This window comes from Leptonychotes weddellii, chromosome 5, assembly GCF_054177405.1.
Source record: "Leptonychotes weddellii isolate Sample4059 chromosome 5, ASM5417740v2, whole genome shotgun sequence".
Lineage (NCBI taxonomy): Eukaryota > Metazoa > Chordata > Mammalia > Carnivora > Phocidae > Leptonychotes > Leptonychotes weddellii.
Window position 1 is genome coordinate 66,138,331 of NC_138373.1, and position 21,157 is coordinate 66,159,487.

The 21,157-nt window shown below is 45.3% G+C and overlaps 2 protein-coding genes across 13 annotated transcripts in view; one reads left to right on the forward strand and one right to left on the reverse strand.

Annotated features, from left to right (window-relative positions):
* ATP6V1E1 (ATPase H+ transporting V1 subunit E1) overlaps positions 1-12,895 on the forward strand; it is a 33,405-nt gene extending 20,510 nt beyond the window's left edge. The window contains exons 5-9 of the mRNA XM_081820922.1: positions 4,719-4,808; positions 5,613-5,681; positions 7,821-7,915; positions 10,654-10,741; positions 12,301-12,895. Of these exons, the coding sequence (XP_081677048.1) occupies positions 4,719-4,808; positions 5,613-5,681; positions 7,821-7,915; positions 10,654-10,741; positions 12,301-12,363 (405 nt within the window). The 3' untranslated portion in view covers positions 12,364-12,895. The remainder of the gene's footprint in view (positions 1-4,718; positions 4,809-5,612; positions 5,682-7,820; positions 7,916-10,653; positions 10,742-12,300) is intronic.
* Positions 12,511-21,157, reverse strand: part of SLC25A18 (solute carrier family 25 member 18) — a 30,409-nt gene continuing 21,762 nt past the window's right edge. For 11 of the 12 annotated variants that reach the window (XM_081820916.1, XM_081820914.1, XM_081820918.1 and 8 more), the window contains 5 exons: positions 19,444-19,562; positions 16,606-16,768; positions 15,673-15,827; positions 15,029-15,104; positions 12,511-14,605 (listed from right to left, as the gene is read on the reverse strand). In XM_081820916.1, coding sequence (XP_081677042.1) covers positions 14,464-14,605; positions 15,029-15,104; positions 15,673-15,827; positions 16,606-16,768; positions 19,444-19,562 — 655 coding nt within the window. In that variant the 3' untranslated portion in view covers positions 12,511-14,463. The remainder of the gene's footprint in view (positions 14,606-15,028; positions 15,105-15,672; positions 15,828-16,605; positions 16,769-19,443; positions 19,563-21,157) is intronic. The other variant, XM_081820919.1, reaches the window with a different exon arrangement.

The window sequence follows — 21,157 nt, forward strand, 5'->3', positions numbered from 1 at the left end:
AAAAAAAAAAAAAATGTTCTGTCGGGGCGCCCAGGGTGGCTCAGTCCTTTAGGCAGCAGACTCTTGGTTTCAGCTCAGGTCATGATCTCACAGTTGTGAGATATAGCTCTGCCTTGGGCTCCATGCTGACAATGGAGCCTGTTTGAGATTCTCTCTCTTCTCCCTCTGCTCTCCCCACCCCCTTGCTCATGCGCATGTGAGCGCACTCTCTGTCTAAATTAATTAATTAATTAATTAATTAATTCTCTCAGGGCATCATGTTCTACCCAGTTTTTTTAACCCCCCAAAATAAATTTTCTCACTTTTTTCTTTCCCCCTTTTTTAAGATTTTTTTTTTTTAAAGTAATCTCTACCCCAAATGGGCTCAAACTCATAATCGCAAAATCAAGAGTCGCATGCTCTACCAACTGAGCCAGCCACATGCCTCCCCCCCATTTTTTTTTTTTTAAGATTTTATTTATTTATTTGAGAGAGAGCACATGAGAGGGGGGAGGGTCAGAGGGAGAAGCAGACTCCCTGCCGAGCAGGGAGCCCGATGCGGGACTCGATCCAGGGACTCCAGGATCATGACCCGAGCCGAAGGCAGTCGCTTAACCAACTGAGCCAACCAGGCGCCCCCCCCCAATTTTTTTTTTTTTTAATATATACTCTTCCTGGGGTGCCTTGGTGGCTCACTCAGTTGGGTGCCCGACTCTTGGTTTCAGCTAGGGCCCTGATTGTCAGGGTCCTGAGATCGAGGCCCACATAGAGGGCCTCTCCCCCGAGTTGGGCTCCACACACAGCATGGAGTCTGGTTAAGACTCTCTCCCTCTGCCACTCCCCCCACTCCCCCCCATGCACACTCTCTCCCAAATCTTAAAAATGTGTGTGTGTGTGTTACACACCTTTGAATTTAAAGAATGGTTTTCACATTACTGTTGTCATCCTTTCAGTGTCTGGGCTAACTCAGAATTACAACCCTGTCTTCAGACTCTAGATCTTTGTGAGGAGATGAATTACTGTTTAAATATTTCTTGCTGTGGGACGCCTGGGTGGCTCAGTGGGTTAAGCGTCCGCCTTTGGCTCAGGTCATGCTCCCAGGGTCCTGGGATTGAGCCCTGCGTTGGGCTTCCTGCTCAGCGGGGAGCCTGCTTGTCCCTCTGCCTGCAGCTCCCCTTGCTTGTGCTCTCTGTCACTCTGACAAATAAAATCTTTGAAAAAAAATGTTTCTTGCTCTGATGGTTTAGTCTGCTTTGTGCAGAATATATTTAACAATGACTGTTGCTGTGGGGGAGATTTTGAGGCTGTCCTTTCTCTTGCACCCTCAGGGACTAGAACATCTTAAAGCTAATCAAACTCCATTTAGTGGAAACGGTAATGGCGGTACAGTTTCTTTAGCAGATTCCTCTCAGCAGTTACTGTAGGCTCTGTCAGCTAGTCAGCTAAGTGCTTTAAAGCAAAAGCTGGCTGAGGATCAATAAATGGAAATAAAGCCAACCTGAGATGATCCCACCATGGGAAAATGGGGGGAAAAAGTGACTATCATCTAATAATTACATATTTAGAAGAAGAAAAATGATTTCCTTTTGGACATTTGGAACTTTTTTTTTTAAAGATTTTATTTTTGGGGGCACCTGGGTGGCTCAGTCGTTAAGTGCCTGCCTTCGGCTCAGGTCATGATCCCAGGGTCCTGGGATCGAACCCCGCATCGGGCTCTCTGCTCTGCAGGAAGTCTGCTTCTCCCTCTCCCACTCCCCCTGCTTCTGTTCCCTCTCTCGCTGTGTCTCTCTCTGTCAAATAAATAAAAAATCTTTAAAAAAAAAAAAAGATTTTATGTAATCTCAACACCCAATGTGGGGCTTGAACTCACAGCCCCAAGATCAAAGGTTGAAAGCTCTGCCGACTGAGCCAGCAAGGCACCCCGTTGTTAACTTTATTTTTATCTTTTAATTTTTTTTAAGATTTTATTTATTTCTTTGACGAGAGATAGCACAAGTAGACAGAGTGGCAGGCAGAGGGAGAAGGAGAGGCAGACTCCCCGCTGAGCAGGGAGCCTGATGTGGGGCTCGATCCCAGGACCCTGGGATCGTGACCTGAGCCGAAGGCAGATGCTTAACCGACTGAGCCACCCAGGCGCCCCCTCATTGTTAACTTTAAATGTATTTTGGTTTTCATCATCAAAACAAAATGGGGCCCTACTGAGTGCGGTGCCTAATGTGGGGCAGGGCTCGATCTCCTGACCTGAGCAGAAACCAAGAGTCCAGTACTGGGTGCTTAACCGACTGAGCCACCCAGGCACCTCATAAGGATTTTTTTTTTTTTTTTGGACAGTTGTTGAATTCAGTGAAGATAATCTTAAGGTATAGAATAATATGTGAAGTAGAATGTTTCTTTTTTAACCATCTTGCTTACTTTTTATTTATTTTAAAGATTTTTATTTATTGAGAGAGAGAATGATAGCATGAGAGGGAGGAGGGTCAGAGGGAGAAGCAGACTCCCTGCTGAGCAGGGAGCCCGATGTGGGACCCGATCCCGGGACTCCAGGATCATAACCTGAGCCGAAGGCAGTCGCTTAACCAACTGAGCCACCCAGGCGCCCTTATTTGCTTTTTAGAAAACAAATTTTAGGGGCGTCTGGGTGGCTCAGTCATTAAGCGTCTGCCTTCGGCTCAGGTCATGATCTCAGGGTCCCGGGATCAAGCCCCACATCGGGCTCCCTGCTCGGCGGGAAGCCTGCTTCTCCCTCTCCTACTCCCCCTGCTTGTGTTCCCTCTCTCGCTGTGTCTCTCTCTATCAAATAAATAAAAAAAAAATCCTTAAAATAAATAAATAACAGAAATTTGAACTAGTTGCATTATAGTCTCTAATGACCTGGTGTCTCAGAACACCTTCATAAAATTCTTGGGGGTGGCCAGCTACAGATTAGAAATCTACATGCTCATTATTTAAAAATTTTTTTAAAATTTTAAATGCTCATTATTATTTAAAATTTTTCTTAGTTTGTTAGTACATTAGAACCAGTTTTCATATGAAAGTATGTGTGTGGACTTTTATTCGCTGTCTAATGTCAGAATTGACAGGAAGTTGTTGCCTTGCAAAGTCAGTCTGTAGAGGCAGAGGGCCACCAGTCTTCTATACCTGCTGTTGAAGGCTTGGAATCTATTTTACTTCTTATTAAAAGTTTTTTTTTTAATTGGCCCTAAAGTGAGTACTTCTGATTTTTTTTTTTTTGGAAGATTTTATTTATTGACAGAGAGAGAGACACAGCGAGAGAGGGAACACAAGCAGGGGGAGTGGGAGAGGGAAAAGCAGGCTTCCTGCTGAGCAGAGAGCCTGATGCGGGGCTTGATCCAGGATCCTGAGATCATGACCTGAGCCGAAGGCAGACGCTTGACCAAATGAGCCACCCAGGTGCCCCAGTACTTCTGATTTAAAAAAAAAAATCTTGGTCTATTTGTACTTAGTAGATGTCAGATGAAATAAATGATCGCTTGACGTTAGCTGCATGAGTGAGTGTCAGGAGTGCCCTCGCCTCCGCGTGAAGTATGGAGCAGAGAGCTCGCTTCAGGCGTCTTGCACGCCAGTAGTCTCAGAGGGGTGGGGATCAAGGGTAGCTCTCAGAAACAGATAAAGGGCTTTTCAGCATGGAGGGCTACTTCTTCCTCTCCACCCTCCCTGCCCAAACTCTGATTGGCCTCTAGGTGAGCATGTGGCTCTCCTTCTTCCTTAAAGTACCAAGAAACATAGCTTTCCAGAGATCATACTAAGTAGAATAGACTGTAGAACAATTTGATTCAGAGGCATTATCTCTGCCTTTTAAAAGACCTGACCTCTTTTCACCAGTAAGCCAGTAAATGCTTATTACTTAATGAGTAATTTCCATTATATTCTCTCAACCATAAGCATTTGTTTCCTGATAATCCCTTTTAATTTTTATTTTAGTTATTTTTATTATAGAAGTCAATGTTTATTATAGACAAATTAAAAAATACAAATTAGCATAAAGAAAATTGAAATCGGGCACCTGGGTGGCTCAGTTAAGTGTCTGCCTTCGGCTCAGGTCATGATCCCAGGGTCCTGGGATTGAGTCCCGCATCGGGCTCCTTGCTCATTGGGAGCCTGCTTCTCCCTCTCCCTCTACCTGCCGATCCCCTTGCTTGTGCTCACGCTCTCTCTCTCTCTCCCTCCATCTCTCATCTTGCACAAGTCTTTTTTTTTTTTTTTTGAAGATACTTATTTATTTGAGAGAAAGAGAGAGCACAAGCAGGGGAAGCAGCAGAGCGAGAGGGAGAAGCAGGCTCCCTGCCAAGCAGGGAGCCCCACGTGAGGCTCCATCCCAGGACCCTGAGATAATGACCTGAGCTGAAGGCAGATGCTTAACCAATTGAGCCACCCAGGTGTCTCTGCACTACAGTCTTAATAGCTTGCTCTTTAAATCTGTATCATGTAGCTCTTTCCATGTTAGTTTTGCAGGTTTCTGAACTGATATTGATAATCTGGGCTATTCTGCTTGAGCGTGAACTCCCTGGGAGCTGTGATGTTGCTTCCTGCTTCCTTGTATCAGTGTATAGTACTTAGCACAGCATGTGGTTTATCATATATCTTGGAATGTGTATTGAATGAAAACAGTAATATAATGTGAAGTGATTGGGCATGAGCCAGGACCACCCTCACAGTGGGTTCTGAGCTGACTACCCTGACTACCTGTAGATAACTTTTTTCTTTTCTACTCTTTGTAGGACCTTCTAAATGAAGCAAAACAGAGACTCAGCAAAGTGGTAAAAGATACAACCAGGTACCAGGTGCTGCTGGATGGACTGGTCCTTCAGGTAATTTCTAGGTTAGACCTACCACTGATAGCCACAGTTCTTAAAAAATTGACAAGATGTGTTACAGACCAGCTCTGTTGTTTTTTTTTTTTTCCCCTATTTTGTCATCTTAGCCTTCTTCCTTGCGCTTGTCCTTGTCATGTGTTGGGGGGACAGTAATATCTGATTGGATAAGACTTCCAGACTTTCCTACCCTTTTATATAGTCTTATTAGTCCTTTAGAACTCAGGGGTCAAATTTGCTTGCGACCTCCAGCTTTAAACTTCCCTAATTTGAGGGGCACCTGGGTGGCACAGTTGGTTAAGTGTCCGACTCTTGATTTTGGCTCAGGTCATGATCTCAGGGTTGTGAGATCGAGCCCCCCGCCAGGTTCTGCACTGGGTGTGGAGCCTGCTTAAGATTCTCTCTCTCCCTCCCTTCTCTGTCTCACTCTCTCCCTCTCTTAAAACAAACAAAAACAAAACTTCCCTAATTTGATTTCATTGCTAAAATACTTGCTTTAGATTTTGGGGTTCAGACCAAAGACAGTATACATTTTAAATGTTTGCTGCTCGCTTGTGAATTCTTATTTTACTTAGATTAATTACAGTAACATTCGGCTTCCACTTGAAGATTTCCATATAAATTTTGTTTCTGCCACCGGAGTATATTTATCTTGTTTGTGAGATCAAAAGCTTCTTTCCATGTTCTCATACTGTGTATTCTTTTTCCAAACTACATGAAAGAATTATAAAAATATTTTATTTTGCTGTTGGATTTTATAAATTGCATTTCCTAATAATTGCATCTGATTATGTCTTACAGGGTTTGTACCAATTGTTAGAGCCCCGAATGATTGTCCGTTGCAGGAAGCAGGATTTCCCTCTGGTAAAGGTAAAGAACTTAAAGAAGAAATCCATTTTCTTTTTTTAAATACATCAAAATGTTAGAGATGAAATGCGTGCTTTAATAGAGGATAGCTCAACCATGGAAATTAGAGGTATCTTAACACATTACAGATAGTAACTTAAGTGTACCTAAGTCTCTAATTTTTTTTCATGAAGAGGTCATAGAGTTAGTACCCTCCTCCCTTTCTGGGAGCTCTGTAACGCCATAATCTTAAAATTCAGCAATGAAAACAGCACATACTGGATTGGAGCAAAGATAGGCCATGCCATCTAAAAGTGACAAACTACTCCCAGACTAGCAAGGCCTGGCTATAACCTAATGTATTCCTGTAGTGGGGAAAGAAAGTGGGTACAAAGAAAGTGAGCTGCAGTCCCAGAGGCAAATGCTAAGGTGTTCCTCCGTGGCCTAAGGGAGAAGTTGCCTGGTCTGGGGCCGGCTGCTGGCGCCACAGGGGGTCCATACGGGCTGTAGCATTAGACGGGTACCCTAGACTGAAGGACCCACAAATCAGAATGAACTCACCGAGCTCCAACTCTCTGTCATCGAGTCGCTCTTCAGGTGAAAATTCTTCCCTGTGGGGCGCCTGGCTGGCTCAGTTAGGAGAGCATGAGACACTTGATCTCAGGGTTGTGAGTTCGAGCCCCGTGTTGGCTGTAGAGAGTACTTAAATAAACAAAACTTTTAAAAAATAATAATAAGGGGTGCCTGGGTGGCTCAGTTGTTAAGCATCTGCCTTTGGCTCAGGTCATGATCCCAGGATGTCGGGCTCCCTGCTCTCCGGGAAGCCTGCTTCTCCCTCTCCCACTCCCCCTGCTCTCTCTCTCTCTCTCTCTGTCACATTAAATAAATAGAATCTTAAAAAAAAAAAATTATTTTAAAAATAAAATTCTTCCATGCAGCTTGCTTTCAGGCAAGGATTGAGTGCTTAGTCCCTTAGCAATTACGTTTCTTACTATAAATTAATATACTTAGAATACATAATGTATTCACGCTCTTATTATAATTTGTCTCCCAAGTAACTTGTCTCCTAGGAAAGAAAACTTGCCAGCTGAAGAATACAGGTGCTCATTCCCCTCACTCTGCACTGGAAATTAATAAAGTGTGATTCTCGTTTGTAAACTATGCCAGTAACCTGGATCCATGTGTGTGCTGACAGCCTCATTTATGAACCTATAAAACAGAGAGCTAGACATATTAGAGAGTTCCCCAAGGTGATAAGCATTCTTTGGAGGCACGTCTGAGTTGCCAACTAAAGTTCCTTTAAGAAAATGTTATTTATATGTCTACTCATGCACATTATTATTTAGATAGGACTTTCCACTAATTATGTTTTATCACATTAATTACAGTATAGCATTATTTTTTTTTCCTGATGTGCTCATTTGTTTTTAAAATTGTAAGATGTACAGTCAACAGTATAAACTTGACCATTTCAGGTGTAGAGTGGCACTAAGTATGTGCACATTGTTGTGCAGTCGTCGTGGCCCCATCCCTCTCCAGAACACATTCACTGTCCCGAACTGAGATTCTGTCCCCATTAAACACTAACTCCCTGTTCCCCACCCCCCCAGCAGCTACCACCCTACTTCTTATCTTCCTGAATTTGCCTACACTAGGTACCTCATGCTAGTGGAATCATACAACATCTGTCCTTCTGTGACTAGCCTGTTTCACCTTGCATGATGTCTTCAAGGTTCCTCATGTGAGCCTCGTCAGAATTTCCATCCTTTCTAAGGCTGAATTGTATGCATCTGAATTGTGTGCACATTTTGTTTATCTCTTAGACACTTGGGTTGTTTCTACCTACCTTTTGGCTGTTGTGAATGAAGCTGCTGTGAACATGGTTGTACTATTAGCCATTCAAATCTCTGCTTTCACTTTTGGGTACATACCCAGAGGTAGAATTGCTGAATCATATGGGAATTCAGTGTTTAATTTTTTTGAGGAACTGCCATACCATTTTCCACAACAGCTGTACCATTTTACATTTCCATCAGCAATGCATTCTTTTACTTGATAAATAAATAGGAATATGCCTTGCTTGTATAGTTGGCTGATTTTTTTTTTTTGGATACTTGCTCTGTAGTTTCTGCTAAAACCTTTCATTGTTTTCTGTTTTTCCAGGCTGCAGTGCAAAAAGCGATTCCTATGTACAAAATTGCCACCAAAAAAGATGTTGATGTCCAAATTGATCAGGAGGCCTACCTGCCTGAGGAAATGTAAGGAGTATTCCTCCTCTTAACATCTAAGCTGCTTTCACTACGAGAATGGCCTTCATGCTGGGTCTTGTTGAGTTTTCTCTGAAGCACTCTTCCCCAGAAGAACAGTGGTGTGGCTTTGTGCCACCTGTGACTCTGGCTTTGTCCCCTCTCAGTACTGTGCTATTCTCTCTTGTTAACCAACCAGACACGCCCTAAAAGGAGCTGGCTTCCTGTGGTCGCTTAGTTTATTCTGCAGAGAGGCAGCACTAATTCTTTACCCAGAACTCAAAGCTGGGTCCAGATCTCTGTGTTAGATGCTGGGGAAGATAATTGCTACCTCTAAGTTTCTATGAAATAAGACACGTCATCACGTATGATAGTAACTACTATAGAAACGAATAGAACCTAATAGGTTCCGTAGATACAGAATTGCAAATACCAGTGGTGCTTGTGCTGTGAGGAAATGACAGGCCATTTCTTCAGCATCCCTGATAAGCTTGGTGCTGCCAGGCTAGGCAATAGGAACTCCTGATGAGGTCAGAGCCAAGGTCATTTTCTTGATTGTGCCTGTGTTAGATGCCACGTAGGCACACGTTAACTAACATTGCAGAAAGTCCTTCGGACGCACGGACCTAGTTGAAAGAGCACCAGACCTGGGTTTGAGTCCTGAGTTGGCCTTTTGTGAGCTATGGGACCTGGAGACTGAATTCCATCATTTTGTAAAATGGAATTGATGCTTTTTGCTTTTTTGTTTCATGAAGTGAGGAAAAGAGAGGATATCGTACATGTGAAAATGCTTTATAAACTCAGAAGGTGTATAAGCTAGTGCAAAAAGCTTCAGTATTATCATCAGATTTAGGTTTGATTCTCCACTCTGCCACATACTTACTGGGTAGTCTTGGACCAGTTATTTAATCTCATGGAGCCTGGATTTCCTCATCTCTAAATTGGGATAATAGCACCTACCTCACAGAGTTCTTGGAAGCTTAAATGAGATAATGTCTATACAGCACTTAACACAGTGCCTGGTACCCACCGTATACGTGGTTATTGAGCGGTCAGATACTCATTGTAGTAGAGATCGAGCAGATAGGACAGAAAACACTTAGTTCAGGGTCTGTCTCGTAAAGAGTGGGTTTCAGTCCTGAAACCTTTGGGGCCAGATGTTTTGAATACCAGCGTTTAGAAAAGCAAGCAAGAACGTATACCACTTGTGACATAATACCCCAGCCGGGTCTGAGGCGTCAAACCCCCCCCCCCCCGGTTGATCAAAAATACTAATATTTCTGAATGGGCACACTCACACTGCAAGGGATAAATACATAAAGATTCGCTAGTCATTTGCTGCCAGATGACTAGAGGTCAGTTTAGCTTTTGGAGACACACAGATTAGACTTCTGTTCTGATAGCTTATTGAATTTCAGAATTGTAGATAAGGAACGGTGGACTGATTCCAGTGCTAATTTAAAGTAGAATTTTAAATATTGTTCTTTTGTTCAATCAGGTCATTTTATTCAATCTTTTTAGACCTTTTTTCTTGTTTGTAAAGTGGCGAGGATACCAACAGAGACTCATAGGTTACTGGGAAGATAGAAGTCATGGGCAGCCCTGGGCTTTACACTCAGTGAGTACCTGGCCCTCAGTCAACATTCTCACACAGTGGTGGTCTTCCTGCCCTTACTCCCTCCATGAGAAAAACTGTGTCACAGACAGTGGGGTCAGGATTTCAGCAGAGCCAGCCACGTCCTTATGAAGGATATAGTCTGTTTAGAGAAACCAAAGAAATGCCAGAGGGAGGGAGGATAGAGTAAGAAAACGTCATTGTCCATTAAAGTTTTCCAAAGACAATTTGCAAAACCTTTTCCCAGCCTTTGTCACATAGCCTGCTTATTTCAAGAAATACTTGGGGACGCCTGGGTGGCTCAGTCAGTTGAGCCTTCCGCTCAGGTCATGATCCCAGGGTCCTGGGATCGAGTCCCACATCAGGCTCCTTGCTCAGCAGGGAACCGGCTTCTCCCTTTGCCTGCAGCTCCCTCTGCTTATGCTTGCTCTCTTTCTCTCTCTGGCAAATAAGTAAATCTTTATTAAAAAAAACAAGAACAAAAACAAAAAAACACCAGTGTCTTTTCTAAAAAAAAAAAAGAAAAAAGAAAAATATTTGATAAAATTCTAATGTACAAAGAATTTAATTCCTGGAGGCTCCTTGTAATAGAATTTGACTTATCTGCCTTAAGCCTCTAAGTGCTAGAAACTTTGGGGAAAGGAACAACAGAAGTGAGCTGTGGCTAGAGGCAGGACTTTGTAAGGGCCGGTCTGGCACAAGATTACAGTGGTACCTTTAACCTGATACACAGTACAGTTTTGCATATGGCCTTATCAGTACCCCCCGGTTATTTGCAGGATTGGGCCTTTAAGAAATATTCAGATGAGGACTTGATTGATGACAAACTGGGGCTAAATCCTCCCCCTTTTCATTTTGTTGGGGAGGGCTGATTAGAATTAAATTAGGTGCTGTAACATAAAACCAGATTGGCAGGTAGCAGTCACTTGGTAAATGACAGTTATTATCAACAACCATAGCTTAAGTCCTCAGAAGCTTTCTGAATTAATTTTAAGCTCTTTGCATGTGTTTATTGGCCCCTTACATAGACACTCCACACACCAAAACAGCTTTCTTCTCAGGAAAGAAAGTAAATGTACCATGGGTCTGTCTGCCTCAAATCTATAAAAATTGTTATTTCCTGTGTTCTTTGTAGAGCTGGTGGAGTTGAGATCTATAATGGGGATCGTAAAATAAAAGTTTCCAATACCCTAGAAAGCCGGCTGGATCTCATAGCCCAGCAGGTGAGTGTGGGAATAGGTCTTATTACTTGGTCTGTTGTTACTTTGAAGTGGCGCAGAGAACATATGTTCATTCACTGGTATTTGGGGTTTGTCACTCTTCCTACATTTTGTGGCATTTTCTTGAAAGGAATGTGCAGTAGGCATGCAGCATTTACTGAGGGGACACCATTTACATGAGAGGGAATTTGGGGTCGAATGAGGGTTTTGTTGATTTAGGATTCTGATGTATACATGTTACTACATGTAGAGATGCTGCCCAGAGTTCCTTCTCTAGTAAGAATGATGGGAACTAGGGCGCCTGGGTGGCTCAGTTGGTTAAGCGACTGCCTTCGGCTCGGGTCATGATCCTGGAGTCCTGGGATCGAGTCCCGCATCGGGCTCCCTGCTCGGCGGGGAGTCTGCTTCTCCCTCTGACCCTCCTCCCTCTCATGCTCTCTGTCTCTCATTCTCTCTCTCTCAAATAAATAAATAAAATCTTTAAAAAAAAAAAAAAAGAATGATGGGAACTAAAGTAAATACTGTTTAAAGGAATTACCATAGGGCTGCTGGGTCTTCATATGTTTCCAGGTTTGTACATATGAACTCTAGGAAACAAGCCAGGAAAATTCAGGTGTCTCAAAATGCTGAGCCTCTTTCAGCAGCGGTAGTCTGCTGCTGTGGCTGCTAGCTTGTCTTAGAGCAGAAGCACTTTGACCTTGACAATCATCTTCTGGTAACTTAAACCCTAAAGCTATGTTAACCATTTCAGTAGCCGCTACCCACACATGAATAAATCAAAATCAAGTAAAGTTAAAAATTGAGTCCCATGGTTGCACTAGCCACATTTCAGACACACAGTACTCACATGTGGCTAGTGGCCTCTCTATGGACAGCACAGCCTGAGAAGTTTGAGGTTAAATCCTGAGGATTTTTCAGTAGCCGTAACGCACGAGTGCCTCAGCACAAACTTGCATTATGTGTTTTTGCCTGGCACATACTCAATCACACTCAGTAACTGTTGAAAGAAAGAACATAGGTGAGCCAGAATATTAGGAGATAATATTTTTAAGGGATCATCTCTTCTCCCTACAACACAGTTTAACAGAAGCCTTGAATGGCTTTAGTTCTAGTTTTTTTCCTCGTCCTCTTTAAGCAGTCATAACCACAAATTTGTGATTGGGTAAATTTCTCACCAAGGATTCTGTTACAGTTTTTTTGGATAAGTAAAGGTACAGACTTGCTGCACTTAGCTTTGTGGTTTCCTTCCCAGCCACATAGGGGTTGCTGACTAGCCACTTGCAGTTAAGATATGCAGTGTTGGGGTGCCTGGGGGACTCAGTCGGTTAAGCATCCGACTTGTGATTTTGGCTCAGGTCATGATCTCAGGGTTGTGGGATCGAGCTCCCAGTCAGGCTCCCTGCTCAGCGTGGAGTCTGCTGCTCCCTCCCTCTCTTCCCACCCCTCCCCCAACTTAAACTCTCTAAAATAAATAAAATCTTAAAAAAAAAAAAAGATGTGCTGTGCTTTCCAAATTCTCCAGTTGACAACACTTACTTATTAAAGAACTTCTTTCTTTACAGATGATGCCAGAAGTACGGGGAGCCTTATTTGGTGCAAATGCCAATAGGAAGTTTTTGGACTAAACCTTTGGGCGAGGTGGAGTTCATCCATTGCTCTCCTGCTGTCAGGCAGAAGTTTCTGATATTTGAAGAAACAAGATATCTGTGTGGCTTCCTCTTCACTCTTCTAATATTCTGTATTTATCAGTGGATCCTCTCTGTAGCTAATGCCCTTGGCCTAATTGTTAACATGAGAGAAAGTTTCACTTACTATGATCAGGAAACCTTCTTAGCTTATCTGAAAGTAGCACAACTTTCATTTGCTTATGTAGCATGAAGGTGAGGGTATCAGATGGTGGTTACTGGAGCTTCCCCGAGTCTCTGCTCTTCCTCTCATCTTCTGCTGTCAGTTCTCAAGTCTAGAGGGTGATGTGTATCGTGTTCTCTGACATTCAGTCTCTGCTCTTTAGGCTTCAGATGCATGGGGGGCATGCATTCCTGCCAGCACTGGTAGCTTCACTGTTCACCTATTTGGGCCTAGAAGCGTTTCTCATCTGTAAATGTGATTTTGAATCTAAGCCATGAATCGGTCTTATTTATTAAAACAAAAGGTTTACATGGATTTCATTGTGATTTATTATGCAAGGCGCGCTACAAGTTTGTGGTTTTCGAGGGAAAGTTCTTTCTGAGGTATCTAGCCAAGCAGCGTTTCCCTAGTCCCTACAGTCGCTGGTTGACAGCGGTCACTACATGAAACCATCAGCCTTCTGTGTATCCTCTGGCACTCCCTGCTCACGTCTGCCAGCCCCTTACCAGCTTTCACACAGACCACACACACGGGTGGCATTACCTGTCCTTTGGAGGGTTTGGCCGCTTTATCGAGGAAGCAGTTTTACTAGCCTCGGCAGAGTCAGGAAGGCATCTAAGAGCTTACTGGGGGAGAAGGGTTACTGTGCGTCAGGCCTAAACCCTTTCACAAAAGTCCTTTTCTTCCTCTCCTCTAGCCTCCCGCCCGAGGCCTTGCAGCAGGGCAAAGGTGGGAGTCTAACTCGGGTTTGTCTCTACGGTCCGCACTCAACGCATGGTCAGCGTGCCTACTGAGCCTGACCGTTTTTCATAAATGTGACGTTTGGGACAAGGCAGGGACTAACGTAAGTGCCAACCCCTGGCACAGGCACTGTTTACTGAGGACCTGAGCCCCCGTGTTGCCGGCATCTCTCCGCAGCAGGCCTCTGGGGAAGGACTTGAGGCACGTGGGGACTGTCAAGGCAAACGTGTCCGGCAAGGGCGATGCAGTTATGCAGGGATGGAACCGAGGCTGAAAATCCGGTGTAACTGAAAGAGAAGGCACCCCTGCGGCTGTCCCCCAGCCTCCGCAGCGGTCATCTGTCCCGTGGCGGGACTGCTGCAGGGCTCATTCGGACGTGGCTCGGTTCTGAAACAGGGACAGTAGAGGGCAAACCATTCTCTGCGGCCCGTCTGCTTCTCCCACTAACGACAAGACGAGATCTGAATCCATTTTATTTAAAACCATGTTCCGTGGACAGTGTTCTGGGAGAGCTGTGCCGCGCAGGGAGGACCTTGGGGCGGGGGGAGACAGCTGCCCTGACTTGGCCCCTGCCCTGGCCGCTTGGTTAGCCTAATCCCACAGCCATCTCATTTGAAAAGATCTGCTTGGTTTCCAACTCAGTGCGGACTTAGAGGGCTTTCATTGTCCCCTTGAACTTCCGATCCTCCTTTTTCCCAAAATCAGTGCTAGAACTAACCATAGGTTATTTAATTCAGAATTAACAAAACTAAATCCTTAAACTGACTCAAGTATACAGAGTTTGAGTGTGAAGTAGAAAAGGAAAATGTAGAAATGACCCTTCAATCTTTACTGTGTTAAGGGCCTGCAGTTAATCCAACCCAAGCATGTACTGTTTCTGTTGTTGAAAAGGAGGTGGTTAGGGGCTTCTGAAGCTCCCCGGTAGCTGCAGCCCCAAAGAGAATGAATGAAGATAGGAAGGGAGAATGGGACCATACCTAACTTGCTTATTAGAGTAAGAGTGTTTCTTCCGAGATTGAGGTAGCACTACAAGTTAGAGAACAAAATACAACCTGGATGGGCCACCTTGCTCGTTCCCCTCTAGTCTAAGTTGAATGGGCTAGAGAGATGGCAGGGGACTTGGGCTCCAGCTATCTCTACTCGCAACACTTTAAGATCCGCTCCCCAATACCAACAAAGTAGACCCCTTGGGCAATCCCAAAGAGAGGGGCTATGACAAGGGCCCGGCAGCCTGCTCCCTTCATGAGGGCAGATGGTCCCTCCTGAATCCAGAGTTTCCTGTGGAGAGAGAAGAGCCCTGTGAGCTGATTGGCAGGAGCGCAGTGCGAACGGTATTAAGTGATACGCTCCCCTCCAACGCTTGTGCATCTTCCCTTGGAGAGTAGGTGTTATTTTTCACAGCAGTAGCAGGCTCCCAGGGGTGCAAGAGCCTTGCCCCACCCACTGTGTGTGCACAGTTGGGTTACTAAGCAGCTGGGTCTGGACCATGGGAAATGGGCTCAGTCTGACTAGACTGGGAGAAATGCTGTAGGGATGCGAAGGAGGAAAAGCTCCCAGGACATCCTGTTTTGTTGAGAGGTGAGGGGAAGGAACAGATTTCAAAGAAAGCCGGAGCTCAGCGTAGTATGGTGATAAAATTATAGACAGCAAGGCAGGGGGACTGTTCCAGCCCTAGCCTCTGCAGGGCTGCAGGCCCCTCACCTGGCACAGTCGGTGATCCCACTGTAGCTGTCCTCACCCAGGCCTTTTTTGAGGGTTTGGATTCGAGTTTTCAAAACTAAAACAAAAAAAGTAGTGAACGTCTTGCTTTTGGCCCCCTCTCTCCAACATAAAACTGTTTCCTGTTAGAGCCAGCATGCACAAAACTGAATCCTGAGGCCAGTTCTGCCACTGTGTGATCTGTAATAGAAGATCCTCATTTATAAAATGAAGGAATTAGAAATGACCTGATCCTTCAGGTTACTCATACTTTAGAAAGGTGCACCAGAGGAGCTGGGCGTAGCCCTGAAGATAGAAGTGTGGTCTCACACTGTTTTAATTCCTGCCTTTAACCTTAGGTTTGAAAACTCCACTGGGGGGACAAAAAGCTAATGAAATCAGCACCTAGAAGGTGAGGGGATTTGTCAGGGATAAGAGAGTCAAGGTCTCCTTGGCTCCACTTTATCTGGGAAGACCCTTGCTGAGTTTCTGGCCATGGCCACAGGTTGCGATCCAAGGGAGTTTTCAGGTTGGAGCGGTTTCATTTCTATCTGAAAAGTAGATGACAATCTTCTAGACAACTGTACAGCTGTCTGACTTGGAAAGTGAGCCAGCCCTTGAAGGCCCCCCATCTCTGACGCACTTACCATCCAGAGGTGTTACTGCGACAGCTGCTACGGAACCCGCAGCGCAGCCTGACATGAAGGAATGAGCGAAGGAAGCCTTCCCCGTGCTCTCGGTGACCCCAAGGTTGTTAAGGTTGGCAAACAGTGGGAAGTAGATGATGGAGAAGGGGATGTCTCTGCGGGAGAGGGAGCAGGAGAGGGAGCGGGATGAGCTGCCTGCTGCTCAGGGGGACCCCACCCCCACCCCCGCGGGCTCAGGCAGGAAGCCTTTCCCTAAGCCCACAGTTAACCTATTCTTTCCCTGGCCCCCATGATAATGTGCAGCGGCAGAGGGCGGCTGCCTGCCCACCCACGCTCCCGGCGCATCACTGCCCTCCCAGCACCTGCAGGACTCGGGCGGCGGACGGGGGCCTGGGAGCGTGCGAGAACGGGTGGCAGGGCTAAGGTAAGAGTGAGTGGGGGGAGTGGCTGGTGAAGAGCTCTAGAAGCTATGTGTTACGGGGATGGGGTGGGCAGGAAGGTGAAGTTCATTGACCTATTGCCCAGTGATAGGAGAAAACTAGCCCCTGGCCTGGCACACTTCTGATCAACTTTAAGGATTTTGGCCAAGTAGCAAAGTAAAATGAGGGGTCTCTGCGCTCATTTACCTATAAATGATCCAAAGTCCTTTGTATATAGGGCATTCTTAGGTGCCTTTGTTCCACAGAACATCCCATACTCATGTGGTCTGGTTACCGGAGAAGGGGCCTCAAACTAGTCTTCCAGGTGCCCATCCTGTGCAATTCTGCCCACTTCTGGACCAAATAGGAAGCCTGGAGGTGGTTTGCTCTCTGGGGTTTGAATGTTCCAGGAAGAATGCAGTGACAGATTGGGGCCGCAGTCCCACTGGCCCTCTGTGCCCTCTCCCTGCTCCCCGGGGCCCTTCTGTGTCCAAGTTCAGGAAGAAAGCTTCACCTGAGGAGAGTGGCACCCAGGCCCTTATAGAGACCGGCCAGGCCCTGGGTGCGGAGTAGCTCCCAGGCAATAAGGCTGGCAGACGGGCGCTTGTGGGCGGAAGCTGAACCCATAGTGTAGGACCTGGAGGAGGAATGTGCTGAGGCCGAGCCCTGACGAACTGCTGAAAGGGAGAGGACAGACCCCATCACGAGCAAGGCCCCAGCAGGGAGTGTGCCTCCCGCCTCCTCACCCTGGGACAGCTCAGAGGTGAGGCTCACATGCCTACTAGAATTCTGATAATTGTCCGAATTTTATTTATTTTTAAGATATTTATTTTTAAGTCATCTAACGTGGGGCTTGAGCTCATGGTCCCGAGATCAAGAGTCACACGCTCTACCCACCAAGCCAGCCAGGCGCTCCAGATTGTCTTCATTTTAGAACATTCGTTTTTGGTTCCAAGGAAATCTTTCTAAGATCTGTGTCATCTAATGTGTCGTCCCCGCCGCACCGGGCACTTCCCAGGAGCCACGGCCCACCCGGCCTCTTCCATAGAGAGCTACAGCAGCACCTACTCCAGCCCCAATTCCTTATCCTCCCATTAAAGCTGTGCTTCTGATCTGGCTTCCATTTCTAAACCACCTCTGAGCCTATTTACATAGTTTCATCCTGCTGGCACTTTGGGACATCGGAGTCCCATTTCCTTCTGCCTAATGTGTAAAGCAGCAAATTCTTTTTGTCCAAAATCTATCTCCTTCAGGCCTCCAGAGGTGCCTCCTCCCTCTAGTATTCCAAGATCAGGTGAACACGGCCTTTATACCCTTCACCATTTTATAGAATTTGATTTTTCATTTTAGTTGAATAATTCAGAGCCCATCATTGGATGAGTTCAACATCTAAAAAATAGAAAGGAATTGTTTTTTTCCTGAGCATTTCAAGTACACCATTTCAACGTGGGTGAATCCCATTCATGAACACAGGATTCAATGTGCTGAAATCGTGTGACTGTTCTTTTTAATTCCCCCCATTTGAGCAGCTTTGTCTAGACTCTACGGCCTTGCTCCAAGGAAGTGATTTCATGTTCCAGTTTTGTCTAACAGCCAGCAGAGCGATATCTCACACTGAGAAGCTGCTGACTGCTCATCCTTTCCTGAGGCAGTGAACAGGGCGCAGGTCCACACAATGAGCTTGAAGAAGGTAGTTCATTGGTGAGCTGTATCTTCCCCATTGCCTGCCTGATGTGCCCATAGCTCCCCCGTTCATTCTTAGCCTGTCTTTCCCTGCTTTTGACGTGGTTTAGGAATACTAACACGCTCACCCAAGTTGAAAAACAAAATGTGGGGTGCCTGGGTGGCTCAGTCGTTAAGCGTCTGCCTTCGGCTCAGGTCATGATCCCAGGGTCCTGGGATCGAGCCCCGCATCGGGGTCCCTGCTCTGCGGGAAGCCTGCTTCTCCCTCTCCCACTCCCCCTGCTTGTGCTCCCTCTCTCGCTGTGTCTCTCACTGTCAAATAAATAAAATCTTAAAAAAAAAAGAAAAGAAAAGAGAAACAAAATGTTTCAGAGCTTTTACTCTTTGTAGATCAAAACACAGGGGCTTTCCAGCGCTCAAACTTTATTCTCGCTGCAGTTTCATGCACGTCAGGCTAGTCTGCTCGAACCTAGAAAGCTGGTTGAATTCTAGCACAGCAAGTGTGCACAGTGGGTTTGAACAGTGCTAGGTTAACCTTGCCGGTGCTAGGTTAGGCACCTCACATGCTGGCTTCTTTAATGCAGGTACTGCATTTCACCCCCGAGGAGAAGCCCTCTGTCCCACACCAAGGGTCTGGCCTCTCTTCCGCTGGATAGCGAACCCTGGTTCTTAATCTATGCTTTGGTACTTACACCACTTGGTATTTTTGAGAGGACCAGGATTTAGGAGAAGGACAAAATTCTCTTCCAAAAAACCAAAAAGAATAGGAATGGTTCTCTTGTCCCTTCTTATGCCTTCCCACCAAAGGCCAGCCTCTATAGCATAATATAAGAGAGCATAATATGATGTCTACTGACTGAAGTGTTTGTGATCAGTTCTTAAAATATTTAGGAAATCAAGCCTAAAGGTCATGGTGATCTGATAGAGATACTAGGTTATTTTCTGATTCAAGTTTCTCATTTCTGCTATAGAATTAGAAGTATTGAAATCTAGAAAGGTATCCATTAAATAAAGACTTCTAGGGGTAGAGCATGCGACTCTTGATGATCTCAGGGTTATAAGTTTGAGCCCATGTTGGGCATACAGATTGCTTAAAAAAATTTAAAAATCTTTTTTTTTAAAAGGTTTTATTTATTTATTTGACAGAGAAAGACACAGTGATAGAGGGAACATAAGCAGGCGGAGTGGGAGAGGGAGAAGCGGGCTTCCCACCAAGCAGGGAACGCGATGCGGGGCTCGATCCCAGGACCCTGAGATCATGACCTGAGCTGAAGGCAGACACTTAACGACTGAGCCACCCAGGTGCCGCCAAAAAAATTTAAAAATCTTAAAAAAAAAAGAAAGACTTCTACAGGGATGCCTGGGTGGCTCAGTCAGTTAAGAGGCTGCCTTCGGCTCAGGTCATGATCCCAGGGTCCTGGGATCAAGCCCCGCATCGGGCTCCCTGCTCAGCAGGGAGCCTGCTTCTCCCTCTGCCTGCAGCTCCCCCTGGCTTGTGCTCTTTTTCTCTCTCTGTCAAATAAATAAATAAAATCTTAAAAAAAAAGACTTCTACTGACCTGGAAAGCTAACTGAATCACACAGTCTAGCCAATGAGTGCAGAATGTGGGGAAATCTATTCTGATCATAGCCCTTTGCTAATCCCATGTGAAGTCAGGATAGGCCTCACCCAAGCGCCCAGCATCCTGCAGCTGAATCTTGAGCATTTCCATGGGACAGGTAACCACCACCTGGCATATTCCAGCTCCACATCCAGCTAGCATCTCCATCTTCAGATTCCGCTGCATCCTGTGGGACCATGAGTCAGGCTCCTTCAGGCCAGCCCTGCCACCCACCCTGGCCCATCTACCCAAGTCCCTTGGTAGTTGGGACTTTCCGTGCATGGTACTCAGCCTCGTTTGGATCAGCTGCCACTCACCCAGCTGGGTAAATCATCACCTGGCCCTCAAACACAGTCTCCTTAAAACATGAAGCTAAATTTAAAACAGGCGCCAGGGAGGTAGAACTTGCACAGAGGTTGAAACTAGTGCACTCAAACTACCCATTGCAGGGATGTGATTGTCCCTGATCCCTGAAGCAGTATCACCAGGGCAATGGGAGGCACAGAGAGTACTAGAAAGTGTTTGGGGGCTGATTTTTAAAAATTCATCAGTATAATAAGTGACACATAGATCAATGGACAGATTTGAAAACCCAGAAATAGAGCCCCACATATACAGTGGTCAGCTAATATGTGACAAGAGAGCCGAGAATACTCCATGGAGAAACGACATTATCCTCAATAGATTGTGCTGGGAAAAATCAGATATTCACATGTAAAAGAATGAAACCAGACCCCTATCTTACACCACTTACAAAAATGAACTCAAATGGATTAAAGACTTAAATGTAAGACCTGAAATGATAAAACTCCTAGAAGAAAACACAGGGGAAAGCTCCTTAACTTGGGTCACCTAAAGCACAAGAACATGAACAAAAACAGACAAGTGTGGCCACTTCAACCTGAAAAGCTCATGCAGAGTGAAGGAAACCATCAACAAAATGAAAAGGCAGCCTATGGGCTGGGAAAAAAAAACTTATACATCACATATCCAACAAGGAGTTAATATCCAAATATATAAAGAACTCAACTGGATAGTAAAAAACAAAAACAAAAAAAACCCAAACCAAACAACAAATAATCCAATTAAAAAATAGACAAAGGACTGGAAAACATATTTTCCATAGAGGATATTCAAAAGACCAACAGGTACATAAAAAGGTGCTCAACATCACCAATCATCAAGGAAATGCACATCAAAATCACAGTGAGATATCACCTCACACCTGTTAGAATGGCTAGTATCAAAAAGACATATAAGGGGCGCCTGGGTGGTGCAGTCGGTTAAGCGCTGGACTCTTGATTTTGGCTCAGGTCATGATCTCAAGGTCGTGGGATAGAGCCCTGTGCTGGGCACTGCCCTCACTGGGGAGTCTGCTGGAGATTCTCTGTCTCTCCCCCACACCCTGCTGTCTCTCTCTCTCAAATAAATAAATACATCTTAAAAAAATAAAAAGATAGGGGTGCCTGGGTGGCTCAGTCAGTTAAGTGTCTACGTTTGGCTCAGGTCATAATCCCAGGATTGTGGGGCCAAGGCCCACATTGGGCTCCCTGCTCAGCGGGGAGTCTGCTTCTCCCTCTCCCTCTGCCGCTGGTGATCTCTCTCAAATAAGTAAAATCTTTAAAAAAAATAAATGTCTGGTAGAATGGGAAGCCATCTGGCCCAGGACTTTTTGTTTTTGTTTTTTTAAGATTTTTATTTATTCATTTGAGAGAGAGAGAGTGAGACAGAGCACAAGCCAGGGGAAGGGGCAGAGGGAGAAGCAGACTCCCTGCTGAGCAG